This window comes from Lasioglossum baleicum, chromosome 2 (assembly GCF_051020765.1).
Source record: "Lasioglossum baleicum chromosome 2, iyLasBale1, whole genome shotgun sequence".
Lineage (NCBI taxonomy): Eukaryota > Metazoa > Arthropoda > Insecta > Hymenoptera > Halictidae > Lasioglossum > Lasioglossum baleicum.
In genome coordinates, this window is record NC_134930.1 from 595,290 (window position 1) to 609,849 (window position 14,560).

Consider the following 14,560-nt stretch of genomic DNA (forward strand, 5'->3'; position numbering starts at 1 on the left):
CTTTTGAAACCACAAAAGCGCATCGACTTACTGTCGCTTGATTCATTCTCCGAGTGACTTTCGCGTGACACGTGTTTTGGAGCGGACAGCTCTCCACAGAGTATCGGTTTCGTCGACGCGAGGACCATCTTCTTGTCTCGAACGGTGTTGATCAGTCCATCAATGTTTGCCTTGAAGTGAACGGATCAGTGTATCGTGATTCTCTTTCGCCTACCACATACTAATTCTCCGTTAATTCTTCAGCTGTGCCGGCGCGGCGCGACGCGGCGTCCATACGTTGTTCCATGCAATTTCAACTAAAACAGCTTTGATTTGTTCACTTCAGAAACGATTCAGTTAACACTTTGCCTAGTGAAAGCCTATTAACACTTGATTGGCCGCGTGTCCTTCCTGAGATTGTTTCGTTTGTGAATCTTCTGATAATTCTTGTGACCGTATGCCGTGTGTACATTACGCCCAATATATTTATTAACTCTTTGCACTCCGGCCTAGTGACTCATATAGTACACCAACAACTCCACCACTGTATTAGTTACAAGTGTATAAATAAAAAAATACGATTGCTGCAATAAACAAAATATTTATTCCTTAGCTATATTATAGAAAACAAGTTCAAGTTTATAAATCTTCAACAAAACTTCAAGTTAAAACGTAAAGTTCATATTTGAAACGTATGTAGTATTGTCGGCGACAGTGTTGTGCAAAGGGTTAATTCAGGAAATTAAATATCTAAACCTCCTTTATGTCCACTGCTAGATCATTTTGATAGATAGGTTTCTGGATAATTAGCTAAAATTCGCTTGTCCAGTGAAGAATTAGTAGGACTTTCAATGATAGTGTGGTATTCAAAACAAACGTAAAAATCTCCTTTTAAATAAAAATTGTAGAAGAAGTTCTTCTAAGAAATAAGGCTGACTCAATTCTTTGATAAAGATCAACCTATTGCAAACTAAATTTTTTTAAAAATCTAAACAAAATGTATAACGTAGGAAAGTTTGACTAAACGAACTAAAAATTGGCAGACAATTTAATTAACTGAAAGACTAACAATTGGTGGACAAATGGGTAGAGGACGTGTGAAGGTCAGCCTTGCTTTCTCAAATGTAATCATCAGTTTTGAACGCACTAGTCGATGTAGATTGATATTTTGCTTAAAATTGTATTAGCATCTCGTGTAAATGATTAGTTCCGAGACGTATTTTAATTTGAACATTATTAAGACAGAAGTTACAATATTCCCAAAATTGATAGATTATGGTTAAATATGAAAAAGCATGGCACCATTGCTGGATCAAAAATATAATGTTTCAAGGCTTAATTAATCTACACATCTACAACAAATGTAAAAAATCGTATCGCCAGTACTAAAAAAGAATAACTATACAAAATTTCATCGAAATCAGTTAATTTATTTTTTACGTGCTTAAAGTTTTCAGCACATCTTATTAAATGTATTATCTTTTTGATTGCATTTTTAATGGGATCCTCACTTTAATATTAATGTTTATATAGCACCTATTCGCATAAACAAATTATTGCAAAATTAATTTTATTGACCTACCTAGGTGCATGTCACCCCTTGATATGATAACAACTGCAATTTAGTTGATTGATGTTTCTGTCTAGACAGAGACTATTACTCGAGTCTTTTTTATCTCTCTACTATTTTTGCTTTTCTCTGTCTATTTCTCTTTATACATCGTGCCACATTTTATTTTATGTTTTAAAAATAATTCAACAAACAGCGATTCACAGTTATTATTCATAGATCAATGAATCCATCCGCAGACATTTTATAATTAAAATGAACTATAGACTTCTATATTTTGTTGTTTTTCGTATTTTTCGAAACGTATTTTTCGATCAGTTACACGACGCAATAAAGAAAATGTAGTTATGAGTAAAAAAAACACCGATGAGCTTGATAACTCCGAGAAAATGGCATACGGAAAAAATATTCTTGCCAGATATTTGGACAATTGATACCATACACATTACATAACAAATATTTTTTGCATCACAATAACCTGATGAGATATTTAGGTGGCCTTACTTAAAAGGTCCACCCTGTATAGTTTATATTGAGATAGTAAATCGGTTCGATCGCCGCGTTTTTTCGCAGCTGGAGAATTAATAAAAGTTTCTACATCTAGAAGAACATTTAACATTTGTTTAATGTAAAAACTGTGCTGGAGTGAAGTGCTAAAGTTAAGTGTCGACAAGTAATGACGCCTAAACTATTTTCGCACCGAAACAAAATGGCGTCGACACTTCTTGATTGTTTCGGGTGCAGTTTGCTGTGGGTTGCCAGCGAGTGGATCATTTCCTACGCATTCAAGCTTTGTCGAAATCATACGGCCACGCACACTGACCTAGCAAACATGCGTTTACTTCCGTTCAGGGAGAAGCTCTTGGAGGACGAGCTTGGAGTAAAAGGTGAGAGGAAATATTTATTAAAAAGCAAAAATTAAAATTTTGCAAATACAGGGTGGAGCAATAACTATGTCCACCTTGAATATCTCCGTTATTTGCAACAATATGGAAAAATGTTATCAACAAAAATTGCACGGTACAAGGGGGGACATGTTGTGACAAAAACGTTTTCTGCGTGGGTGCAGGCATAGAGGACATTTTAAGGTCACCTTGATTTTTTTTAATGGAAGCACATGTCACGTCTGCTGACGTGTTACCATAGGTTATAAGCATAGTTAATAAGAGTAGGATATTGTAACCGTAATTATTATTAATATTCATTAGTTATAAGTAGTCATACTTCGCTCCGATCATCACATCCGATTCTCACCTCATACCATGCACTCATTCTTATCTTAACCCTTGTATAATAATCATATCTTAATGTATTCACCGTAATCATTAATCGCGCGTCTCACAACATCCGTACCGTTATGTCTAACGAAACATCGCGTAGAAGATAAGACACCTATGTATTCGACCTCGCGATCCTAAAAAGAGTTCAGTTAATTCAGTTCAATTCGGACAGCCAGTCCGTCACGTTCGTTCAAGACTCCAGCGAGGCTCGTCGCCTCCTGGATGTCCCGGTCCGGACTCCGACGAGTCCTCGCTCTCATCCGCCTTTGAGCGGTCCTGCTATATCACGCGCTTCTAATTCATTGTAATTCCATTTCATACGTTACAAATATATTCCCAGTTATTAATTTAATAAGTGAGTCTCGCTTAGTTCTTGTCCCTACATCCTCGCGAAAGCAGTTCGCATAAAGGAAGCCTGCCTGTCTTCACCGATCGCTATCCTCAACTGTCCGATAAGTTGCTAAATATTTCCCTGCGAAGATTCGCGCCGTCTCAGTTATCTCTGTTCTCGTCCGCCGCTTTGGGGCGAATCTACTACCTGTAGTCAGTGGAGTAGTCAGCGAATCTACTACCTGTAGTTTCCAGTCAGACGTCGGACGTAACGTGCCGCGTGGACAAAAGGTTGTATCGCATTTGAGCGTCCAGTAAGGGGAATGGGTCGCGGAACGATAATTTCGCGAAAGTCAGACTCCGGGACGTAACAGCACATACTTTCTGTAATATGTTCTAAATCCAATGGTTAACGAGATAGTATCGAAATAATTTTCATTCTGCTTTGGATAATATCTCGTTAACTGTTAGGTCTAGGACATATGAAAGTCAACACTTTTATACTCAGAATTTGATACTCTATCGATCTATGGTATAAAAAATAGGACATTCTATTAAAAAAAATCAAGGTGACCTCGGAATCTCCTCTATGCCTCTACCCACGCAAAAAATGTTTTTGTCACAACATGTCTCCCCCTGCACCGTACAATTTTTGTTGATAACATTTTCCATATTATTGCAAATAACGGAGATATTCAAGGTGGACATAGTTATTGTCCCACCCTGTATAATGTAAATTTAATTTGATTAAGAAATGAGTTTCGTTTGGAAATCAGCAAATGCTCCAATCTAATTTTGAAATATGAATGTTTATCAAATGAAAAGTTATATAAAAATGAATTACTTTTTTTATACTGTCAAATAGCATAATCATTCTGAAATAAATATTTGGATTGCATTTTTATTTTTTTTTATTTTTTTTTATTCTCTCGAGCGAACAGAACGTGAGAATTAGGCACAGTCGACTGCAATAACTCGAGACACTTGGCGTGACGCAAAAGTACGGGCAAATGGCCAAAATTCGGTACTTCTCTAATGTATATACATACAGTGAACCACGAAAGTATTTGAACGCACTTTTTAAAGCAGTATAATTTTTTTATAATTCTACCACACGCGACCTGATGTTTTGTAAGCAATTAGAAGCATTGGTTTACTAAATGATCTGCAAAATCATCAAGCAAAATGATCTGCCCTAAATGAAAATTTAAAATCTATGCTAGTTGTACACATGCTGAAAATTTCATCGAAATCGATTAACATACCCAAGAGCTACAAATCATAGTTTTTCGCGACTTTTGGTCAGTTTCTGCTTAAAATCCACAGATTCTTACATCTTTCGATACGTATCGTCTTTTTCTGCTTGTGTATACATTTCCAGCATGTGTATAACTAACATACATCTACAAAACGCATATTTTAAATTTTCATTACAGGGTCTAATAAAAAAGTTATAAATATCGTGCCTCTTTTACTTTCTCATGTAATTCCCAGCAATTGCAATTTTTCAAAATATTTTTTGCATGTCATTTGGTAATCAGTTCTAATTGCTCGAAAAAAGGTCAGGTCGTTTGGTGCGATCATAAAAAGGTTATACTGTTTTAAAGTGCGTTCAAATACTTTCGTGATTCACTGTAGGTAGTTTTTAATTTAAAACGGTAGATATTCCATAAGAATACTGTTACACATTTCGCAAGTGTCCACATACTTTTGAACGGTCTATCTCTCTAAAAATACAAAAAATGTTTCTAACGTAATCTAAATGGTTTCAAAAGACGAATCATTTTAATCGTTTTTCAAGGTCACTCTTGTTTTTTTTACATATATGCACTATACACACATTTTTGTTGTTGTTGTATGTTATAGCAAACATTATTGTGCATTCGTCCATGTTTAATAGCACGACCTTGAAGTCCATGAACTCTAAAGTTTGCTAATTAATGCAGAACTTACTTCCAGCGACATTTCAGATTTCAACGGTAACAAAAATTTTTTTCGAATTTCTGCATTAATTGGCAAATTTCAGAGTTCACGGTCATTTTAAGGTCGTGCTATTAAACATGGATGAATGCACAATAATGTTTGCTATAACATACAACAACAACAACAAAAATGTGTGTATATACGTAAAAAACTTGAATGGCCTTGGAAAACGATAAAAAAATTACAATCTATAAAAAACGATTCTTCCATCTGATTCGTCTTTTGAAACCATTTAGATTACGTTAGAAACATTTTTTGTATTTTCAGAGATAGAGGAGATATTTAGGTGTCCTGTTTTAGACGAAACACCCTGTGTAATGTTAATGTGATTTGAAAACATTTTGGAACCATTGAATATTATAAATAATTTTGGTCAGCTAAATCAATGACAAGGACCACTCTGCATTGGCTCGGATCTTTTTCTATTAGTTGGCTGTAAAACTGTATGGAATGACAAAACGATTTGTAATCGACGAATGGATGGAGCGTTTTGGTCGTCGGAATAGGAGTGTTTTGGTTTTGGACAAACTATGTTTGCGCTAAAATGAATTGGGTGAGAAAGATATCGAAAACTAGTGTACAAAGTACTTGTTTGTATTAGTCGCACAGTGCGGCTAAACCTGCCGCATATCTCAATACTGGTGTACAATGAACCGCGAAAGTATTTTAAACGAACGCACTTTAAAACAATGTAACTTTTATTGTATAATCAATTAGAAGAATTGATTTACGAAATGACATGGAATAAAAGATTTTGAAAAAATTGCTATTGCTGAGAATTATTACAAAAGAGTGTAAAACAGGCACCATCTATAACTTTTTTATTAAAGCCCGTAATGAAAATTTAAAATATGCGTTTGGTATGTTAGTATGTATGTTAGTTATACACTATTATATACATGCTGAAAATTTAATCGAAATCGGTTGACGCAAACAAAAACGGCACACATCGAAAGATGTACGATTCTGTCGATTTTAAGCATAAACTGACCAAAGGTCGCGAAAAACTATGTTTTTCACCACATTTAACCACTTGTAGCACTTGGGTATGTTAATCGATTTTGATGAAATTCTCAGCATGTGTATAACTAACATAGACCTACAAAACATATACTTTAAATTTTCATTATGGACCCAAATAAGAAAATTTTAGAAAATACTTTCTTTATTTTCGCATGCAAGCTTGTAAATTGTGATTTCTGGAAAATCTTTTTTGCAGATCATTTAGTAAACCAATGCTTCTAATTGCTCACAAAACATATCAGGTCATTTGGTACAATTATAAATAGTATTTGGAAACTTATCAATATGCAGGGTGTTCATTTGAAAACTTTCCAGCCGAATATCTCAAAAAGTCTGAAAGATATTAAAAAAGTGTAAAACAAGGATTTCGAGGGGTAAAGAAGAAGGGGGCAGTAACAGTTTTTTATTTGGGTTGCGTTTTCAAGGTGATTTGAAGGTCAACTTTGTTTTTTCAAATGGAAACCTGCGGATAAAAAAGTGCGCGGATAAAAAAAGTATCCTACGAAAATGCTAGTCTCTTTACGTACAATAAGATCCCATAATAAAAAATATAGGTTTCCATTTGAAAAAACAAAGTTGACCTTCAAATGACCTTGGAAACGCCATCCAAATAAAACACTGATGCTGCCACCCCCCCTCTTTCCCCCTCGAAATCGTTACACACGTGTTTTACACTTTTTTAATATCTTCTTCCGAAAGTTTATAAACTTCGGGTACCCGATAGCGGTTTAGAGGTATTTAAATCGAAATATCTCGTGAACTACTAACTTCGCGACATATATAGGTTAGTACTTTTTTATAAGGAATGTCCAGCTGCATCAATTGATGTATTAAAAAATACCTCATTCCATTTAAAACTAGAGGGGAGTTGTAGCTCGCTCGCTTCGCGAGTAGGGTTGTTGTAGCTCGCTCGCTTTGCGAGCTCGCGAGAGGGTTAGTGGTACGGATGTTATTTGGTGTGTAATTCTCCGAGAGTTAGTTGCAGTATATTATTATCAATATTTAGTGTACGTTTTAAGAAGATTATACGTTTTCAGGGAAAGTCAATAGTTTTCTACTTATCAAAATGTTTGCTATATGGCATCGCATTAAACCAATATCGTATGCTCATTGCTCACTTGGTTCCTTGTTATAGCAGAGTAGTGTTGCAAAATAAATTGCAAATGCTCCACAATCAAACGCATTGTTTTGATATTGTACTCTGTGAAATATATATTTCTTATTATATTTGTAAAGGGCATTCAAATAATCTATTACACCATGGTTCAAATGATTAGCATTAAAACTATCATAAATGTGTACATTGCCGTTGCCATCAGATCTTGTGCAAATCCAATGTCTTACTACCATTTTTCCAATTTCACCAGTGTATATTATCTGAATATTCGTCTCATGTTCTAGGATCTCTTGTAAATTACTCAAAAAAGCTCGAACGTAACCAGTATCTTGAGCAAAGTTGTATATTCCACGCTCGTTTAGATTTCTGTTCATAATTTATACATAACATTTTGCTGAAAATAGTCTAAAATGACTCCAATGAGACCATGAAACATGAAGATCTGCTAAAAAATCGATTTTCGATTTCCGGGGTCATTACAATAACTTCCCCATAAAATCGGGAAGTTAAAAATATCGAAGCATTTCGTTATCACTACTTTTCAAGAGTTTCGGATAATCGGACGACAAAATGTTTCCAATTAAAGGTGAACAGTACTTATACATGTACAAAATTCTATATTTAAAATTCCGAGAAGAAAATTTTTTTCTACAAAAAATAAAAAATATTTTGATTTTTTAATAATAAAATACATTTTTTATTTGATAATGTTATAGCTGGCGTCAAGACGAATCCAACGACCTACTTATTTATGACCCTGAGCCCATAAATAACCCTGCAATATTTTATTCCCGTTTTTCAGCGAAATACCCCACTGTGCGTCACGCGTCGGTGCATCGCATCGCGGTGGTGGAGTTGGTGGAGTGTAGGTGGTGGGGAAGGTTCCGCTAAACGCGTACGCGTGAGCCGGGCGCGTCGCGTCGCGTACCTACAGTGGCTCACGAAAGTATTCGAACGCCCTTTAAAACAGAATAACTTTTTTATAATTGTAACAAACGACCTGATTTTTTATAATCAATTAGAAGCACTGGTTTATGAAATGATATGCAAGAAAGATTTTCCAAAAAATTATAATTTACAAAGTTACATGCAAAAATAAAAAAGTCATTTTTTAAACTTTTTTATTGGGGCCCTTATAGAAAATTTAAAATATATGTCTTGTAGATCTATGTTAGTTATACACATGCTGAAAATTTCATCAAAATCGGTCGACGTTGTAATGAGTTACAAACGTTTAAAGATGGTAAAAATTGCAGTTTTCGGCCTTCGACTGCAGTAATTCCAAGGATTCTTACTAGAGATACCCATTTCACGTGTAATTAATATATCCGTGCAGAAGTCCGGATACTATTTATAATACACGGATTATAATACATACTGATGTACACGTGTCCACGTGTATCAAAATATACGGATAATACACGTATAACTGTGAACATGAATATACGGGTACACCTGTCTTATCCGTGTATTTTGATACACGTGTGCCCGTGTATTCAAGTACACGGATACACGGATAGTACATTGAAATATACAAGAGTTAACATGAGAGGTTTCGAAAATTAACAAACATCATAATTTCTGTTAATAAACCTTAATCAAGTAACTGTTTATTTTGATGAAGAAAAACCAAAATTTTTACATTTTCCGGCAAAAGACGGTTCCTTTTTGTTGTACGTGTATTGAAAATAACGGATACCCGTATATTATCCGTGTAGCTCGATATTATCTGCGTATTTCGATACACGTGTACACGTTTACTTCAGTACCCGTGTATCCGTATATAAAGAAGTACACGGATTAAAATACGGATATACATATATTAGTACACGTGAACTTTTTAAATCATATGATGATGAAGAATGAGTACATATTATATTACGACGACACCACACACACCCACACAATGTTTCAGAGCGGATAACCCGAAAATCTCTTTTCTGTTTATTTATTTATTTTTTTTAAACACGTTGTGGGTTCTATATACGGCGATACACATATACGGTGAGCTTTTAATTTTGAAAGACTACTCCTGGATTTTCGTATGCGTGATCAGGCCTGCCCACTCCTGGGAAACTGGCTATTCAGGCATTCAAACAAGGGTAATCCATAATTTTTGAATGAATGAAGTTTATTACATTTAATGAAATAACAAAAATGTGTTATTACTGTCTTATATTTAAAGAATTACAAAAATTCAAACAAAATTAAGTATTATATTTTACAAAGTCACTGACTATATTCAGTTGATCATACGGATTTTCCGTTTATAACTCTATTTATCTATGAATAAACAAAAATCTATACCATAATTCCTCTTAACAAAGGTAAAATACAGGTCTTCAATATGGAAAAACTGCTGTGATGCTATACTACGATGCTGTTACTATAGTTTCTCAAATACAAATGATTCAACTAAGCTAGCAAGAAGTTCGAATGTTTATCAATGGCCGTATAATCAAAAAAATTCATAAGATAGGTCTGGATTAGGTTTTTACACTCGTAAGAGCCGCTGAGTGGTCGTCAATGCGTCAAGTGCAACGCGACTCGCCGCGGAATTACGTGTCACGCGACGCTTTAAACCATCATAATTTCCAAACCGGGACCAAGTGGGACAAGATCTTTACAGGACCTTTTAGAGGAGACTTTACTGAAAATGTTCCACTTTGTTAGAGCTCCTGCCTCTCCATGCATTTTAACTTATCCCTTGTCAAAGGTGAAAAACTTTGACGATTTTCCTTAGTTGACTAAGCATTTTTTAAAATAATAAATTATGAACATTAACGTTTAGTTCTTGGGGCGTTCTCAACATAGATATACATTCTTCATATAAAAAAAAATTGGTCACTCATGAACAGCTAGCGCGTCGATCTGGCCCACTGTGCTGCGCGGTGAAAACAAACCAACATTCGTGACAACATTTCGACACATACTAAAGAAAAAGTACATATGCATTTTCTTTGTTTTTCTTTTTTTTCACCGCACAGCTCACCTCGCTGCTCCACTATAAATCCATACTAAGGCTCGATATATGCTTGCACGTAGGGTGGACCTTATTATTCGACTGTCAAATTTTTTGGATGCGCGGAAAAATATCGTGCAGCATTTAAAGACTTCGATCTTGATGCTGTTGCTCTTCATTGGGACGGAAAGTTGTTGCCAGCTTTAACAGACAAAGAAAACATCGACAGATTACCTGTGATCAGTGTTCCGATATGGTGCATCGTTTCTCGCGCATGCGCGGCCAAAACAGTGACGTATCTAATTAGGATGATGAGGTAGCAGAGCCCTGAGGCAGTTATATTGGCAGGAATGTACTGAAATAATCTGCTCCGGACAAAAAGGCTTCAGGACATGTCCTACAAGTTACAAAATATACAGAAATACACATGTTATATATTCATTTTTCAGAATCAAATCATATGAATTTTTTAAAATTCTGTGGGGTGCTCAAAGTACCCCATTTTATCGGGAATCTAACTTTACAGTGGCTGAAATCGCCGCGCATGCGCGAGAAAACATGCACCACATCGGAACACTGCCTGTGATAATAACTTGTAGAGGCATTAAATGCTTACTTGGCGTACCTGCTATCCCATCTGGATCTGGCAACGAAAAATCCTCCGCAGTACATACATATATGCGTTAGTGCAGGAACGGAATCTCACAATCAGCCACAAAGTGCGAGCACTTTGTTGTGACACGACATCCTCCAATGTGGGGCGTTTCCAAGGTGCATGTATTCTTCTCGAAGAAAAATTTCAAAGAGATTTGCTATATTTTTCGTGCCAGCATCACATTTACGAACCAATTTTGCGGAGTGCATATGAGCAAAAATATCATATAAACAATACCAATTACGTGACAGGAATTGGAGACGATTTCGTCCGACAATCAATTCCTAATATTACAGAAATTCTAGACCTTGCATCGCAAACTTTGGAAAGAGAGCGACTTCGCCTCTGCGCGTGACATCCTTCATATACAGACATACATACAGGGTGGTCCACGCAACTTGCACACCTATAATAACTTCCAAAGTATGCGTTGCACGAAAAAGTTTTGTATACAGAAGTTGCATGGTCTGAAAGGGTACATTATTTACTGTATTTATTTTTGTTACAGGTCAACTTCATTTTTTTTAATGGAATGAGGTATTTTTTAATACATCAATCGATGCAGCTCGACATTCGTTATAAAAAAGTACTAACCTACGTATGTCGAAAAGTTAGTAGTTCCGGAGATATTTCAATTCAAATAACTCTAAAACATCATTACTGTCGTATTAAGATGTTTAACAAGTAAGTAAACGAATTTCAATTGCAATGTCAATTTTTCAATTTCAACTTCAATTTCTACTCTTCCATTTCAACTGCAATTTTTCAATTTCAACTTCAATTTCTACTCTTCCATTTCAACTTCAATTTCTACTCTTCCATTTCAACCTCAATTTTGACTTCTCACTCAACTTCTGACTCAACTTCTGTATACAAAACTTTTTCGTGCAACGCATACTTTGGAAGTTATTATAGGTGTGCAAGTTGCGTGGACCACCCTGTATGTATACAGTCAGTCAAAAAAGTGTCCGTAAGTACACCGTAGAAGAATTTATTTAAAGTTGCATGATTTTAAAGCAAATGATAATAAATAAATCATTCTTGCATTATTATGTTCACAAACATAACATTTATTAACAGTGCAAAAAAAGCTGTTACATTTTTGTGAACAAATAAACAAAGGCGAATCTCAAACTCAACGAAAACGAGGCCAAAAAAGTCTCCGTATAGGTATCATTATTATTGATAACTAGGCCCTCCAGGCGGGTTGCCCTGGCGCACTAATGACGTCACAGCTTTTGAACAAATGGACTTTTTCGAATGCGGATTTCTCCTAAACCTTTCCGGAGAAACGCGCTACGTCAAATGTCCAAAAATTTCAATCAATTTATTTTTTTTCCGGGCAACTTTTCCAATTTTTCTTTCCCTAAAACCTTCTTTGGACTATTACGAACATTTAAAAAAACAATTAACCAAATCGGTCCAGCCGTTCGAACAGCATTTGATTCTTATATACATTTGTTAACTAGTGCTCAGTTGGGTCGCGTTATAATTTTATAATTTCTTGCATCCTCTTTGGGATTGTTTGGACTAATCTTTGCCATGTACTTTGCTGAATATTTTCCCATTCCAACAATACTTTAGATTTTAGGTCTTCTTTGTTTTTAATGATGTATTTTCTCAAATTCCTTTTTATTTTTCCTCGCAAATGTTCGATTGCATTAACGTCGGGAGATTGTGGAGGTGTATGCAGCTGTCTCGACCATGGTTACCATATTCTGCGGGAACCAGGCCCCTTACCGCTGCGCCCCTCGCCCATCTGCGCCGCTGAGCCCGCCCCACTCTTCCCACTAACACTGACGCGTACCGCGTGGAGCAAGCTAAGTTAGCGGTACGCGTCAGTGTTAGTGGGAAGAGTGGGGCGGGCTCAGCGGCGCAGCTGGGTGAGGGGCGCAGCGGTAAGGGGCCTGGTTCCCGGGGAATATGGCAACCATGATCTCGACCCATCCCTTCACTCTCTTATTGTTAGTCACATGCTCAGGATCGTTATCCTGCTGGAAGAAAAACGACTCTTCAACATGTAATTTTCTAGCGCTGTGTTTCCAATTTTCTTTCAACATATTCAAATATTTATGCTGATCCATTATGCCGTCAATAAAGACTAAATTTCCCACCCCTGCTGCACTCATACACCCCCTCTCCATCACGCTGCAGCCTCCATGTTTAAACGTTGGAACTACATTTTTGGGCTTCATCCGTTCATTTGGTTTTCTCCACACTTTAACACGTTTCCATCCGAAGTAAAAATATTAAATTTACATTTATCGCTAAATATAACATTATTCCAAACGCTTTGATCCTTATTAACGCGTATGCCTTTGCAAATTCAAAACGTTATCTTTTATTAACTTTACTTGCGAACGGTTTTCACATGGCTGTATAACCATTGTATCCAGCTTTTCTTATAACAACAACGTATATTAATGTCATCAGCGCACTGGTTCGATCTGATGCTACTACCTAAGCAATTTTGAAAATTACCACAAAATCTTCAACGTTTCGGTCAATATTTAGACCATTTTCAAGAAAAATTTTCATATAATTGCGTCTGTAAAAATTATTAAATTAATGTATAATGTGTAATTTATGTTGAATTCCGCACAAAAAACCAAATGTTCTAAGAAAACCAAACTTACTTGCTAACTGAACAAATTATTTTAAACTCTTTACAACTTTATAACACATGTTCATTTCATGCCTGTGATATACGAACTGAGGCAAACATTAGAATTTGAAGAGGCAATGAATCAGAAAACATCGATCGATCCATTGGCCAATCAATATTTGGCGGTAAATATGAACCGTGAAAAATCCAAGCAACAAGTTTCCACTGTTTGTATACCATACGAAGTTGTGGTAATTTATAAATTGACATTCAATCTATTTTTCATGTATTTCAAACCTTTAACAGATTTTATCTGTTAGAAAAATTCATCATAACACATTACTGGTTCGGTAATGTTGCGTATGTAACGTCGTACCGACGTGTTGCGTCGGTTTTGTTCGTATGAGCAAATTCTCGCTGTACATACATATATATATATATATGGTATACGTATACTTCCTTCGAAAAATCCAAACCGAAATCGCGTTTAAATCCGTACACAGCGATATGTATATATATATCTTACGCGTATTTATATATATATACATATCCCCGTGAGAGTGAACATAGGGAATCGGGAAAAGAAGCGATAGTCACCGGTACAAGCGGACGCCAGCATGGCAACCGCGAGTACAGGTGTACGTACATCTAAACCGTCGTTTCGTTCAAACAGCGAAAAGTATACATCGACGACAACATATTCGTCCGTACCTCGTACGATTTAGACAAAGGACTTCACGGTTCACCGAATCCCTATGGTCCGCGCTCTCATTATAAATAAGACGAAATCGCGCGAATCGCTCTCTTCTAGTTCAGACCCGCTTCCAGTTCAGACTCTCTTCTAGTTCACTCTCTTCCAGTTTCGGAATTCATACCATTCAGTTCTCTAGCGTCTTCAGTCGAGTTCAGTTTAATCGCGTTTTCGGACTTTGTTCCAAATCGCTCACGATATTCAGGTCGTATTGCACCTTACCATTTCTACCATTTCCATTTCAATTATATTTCAATTGTTTCTAAATTATCTGTCGAGTTTGCTCGTGAATTCTTATACCATAC

At 36.0% G+C, this 14,560-nt stretch overlaps 1 protein-coding gene across 4 annotated transcripts in view; it reads left to right on the plus strand.

Moving 5' to 3' along the window:
- The window catches only part of Axed (BTB/POZ domain-containing protein axundead), a 315,604-nt gene that overhangs the window by 88,699 nt on the left and 212,345 nt on the right, over positions 1-14,560 (plus strand). For 3 of the 4 annotated variants that reach the window (XM_076445221.1, XM_076445230.1, XM_076445211.1), the window contains exon 2: positions 2,123-2,436. The exons of the other annotated variant lie outside the window; for it this stretch is intronic. In XM_076445221.1, coding sequence (XP_076301336.1) covers positions 2,226-2,436 — 211 coding nt within the window. In that variant the 5' untranslated portion in view covers positions 2,123-2,225. The remainder of the gene's footprint in view (positions 1-2,122; positions 2,437-14,560) is intronic. 4 annotated transcript variants of the gene reach the window in all.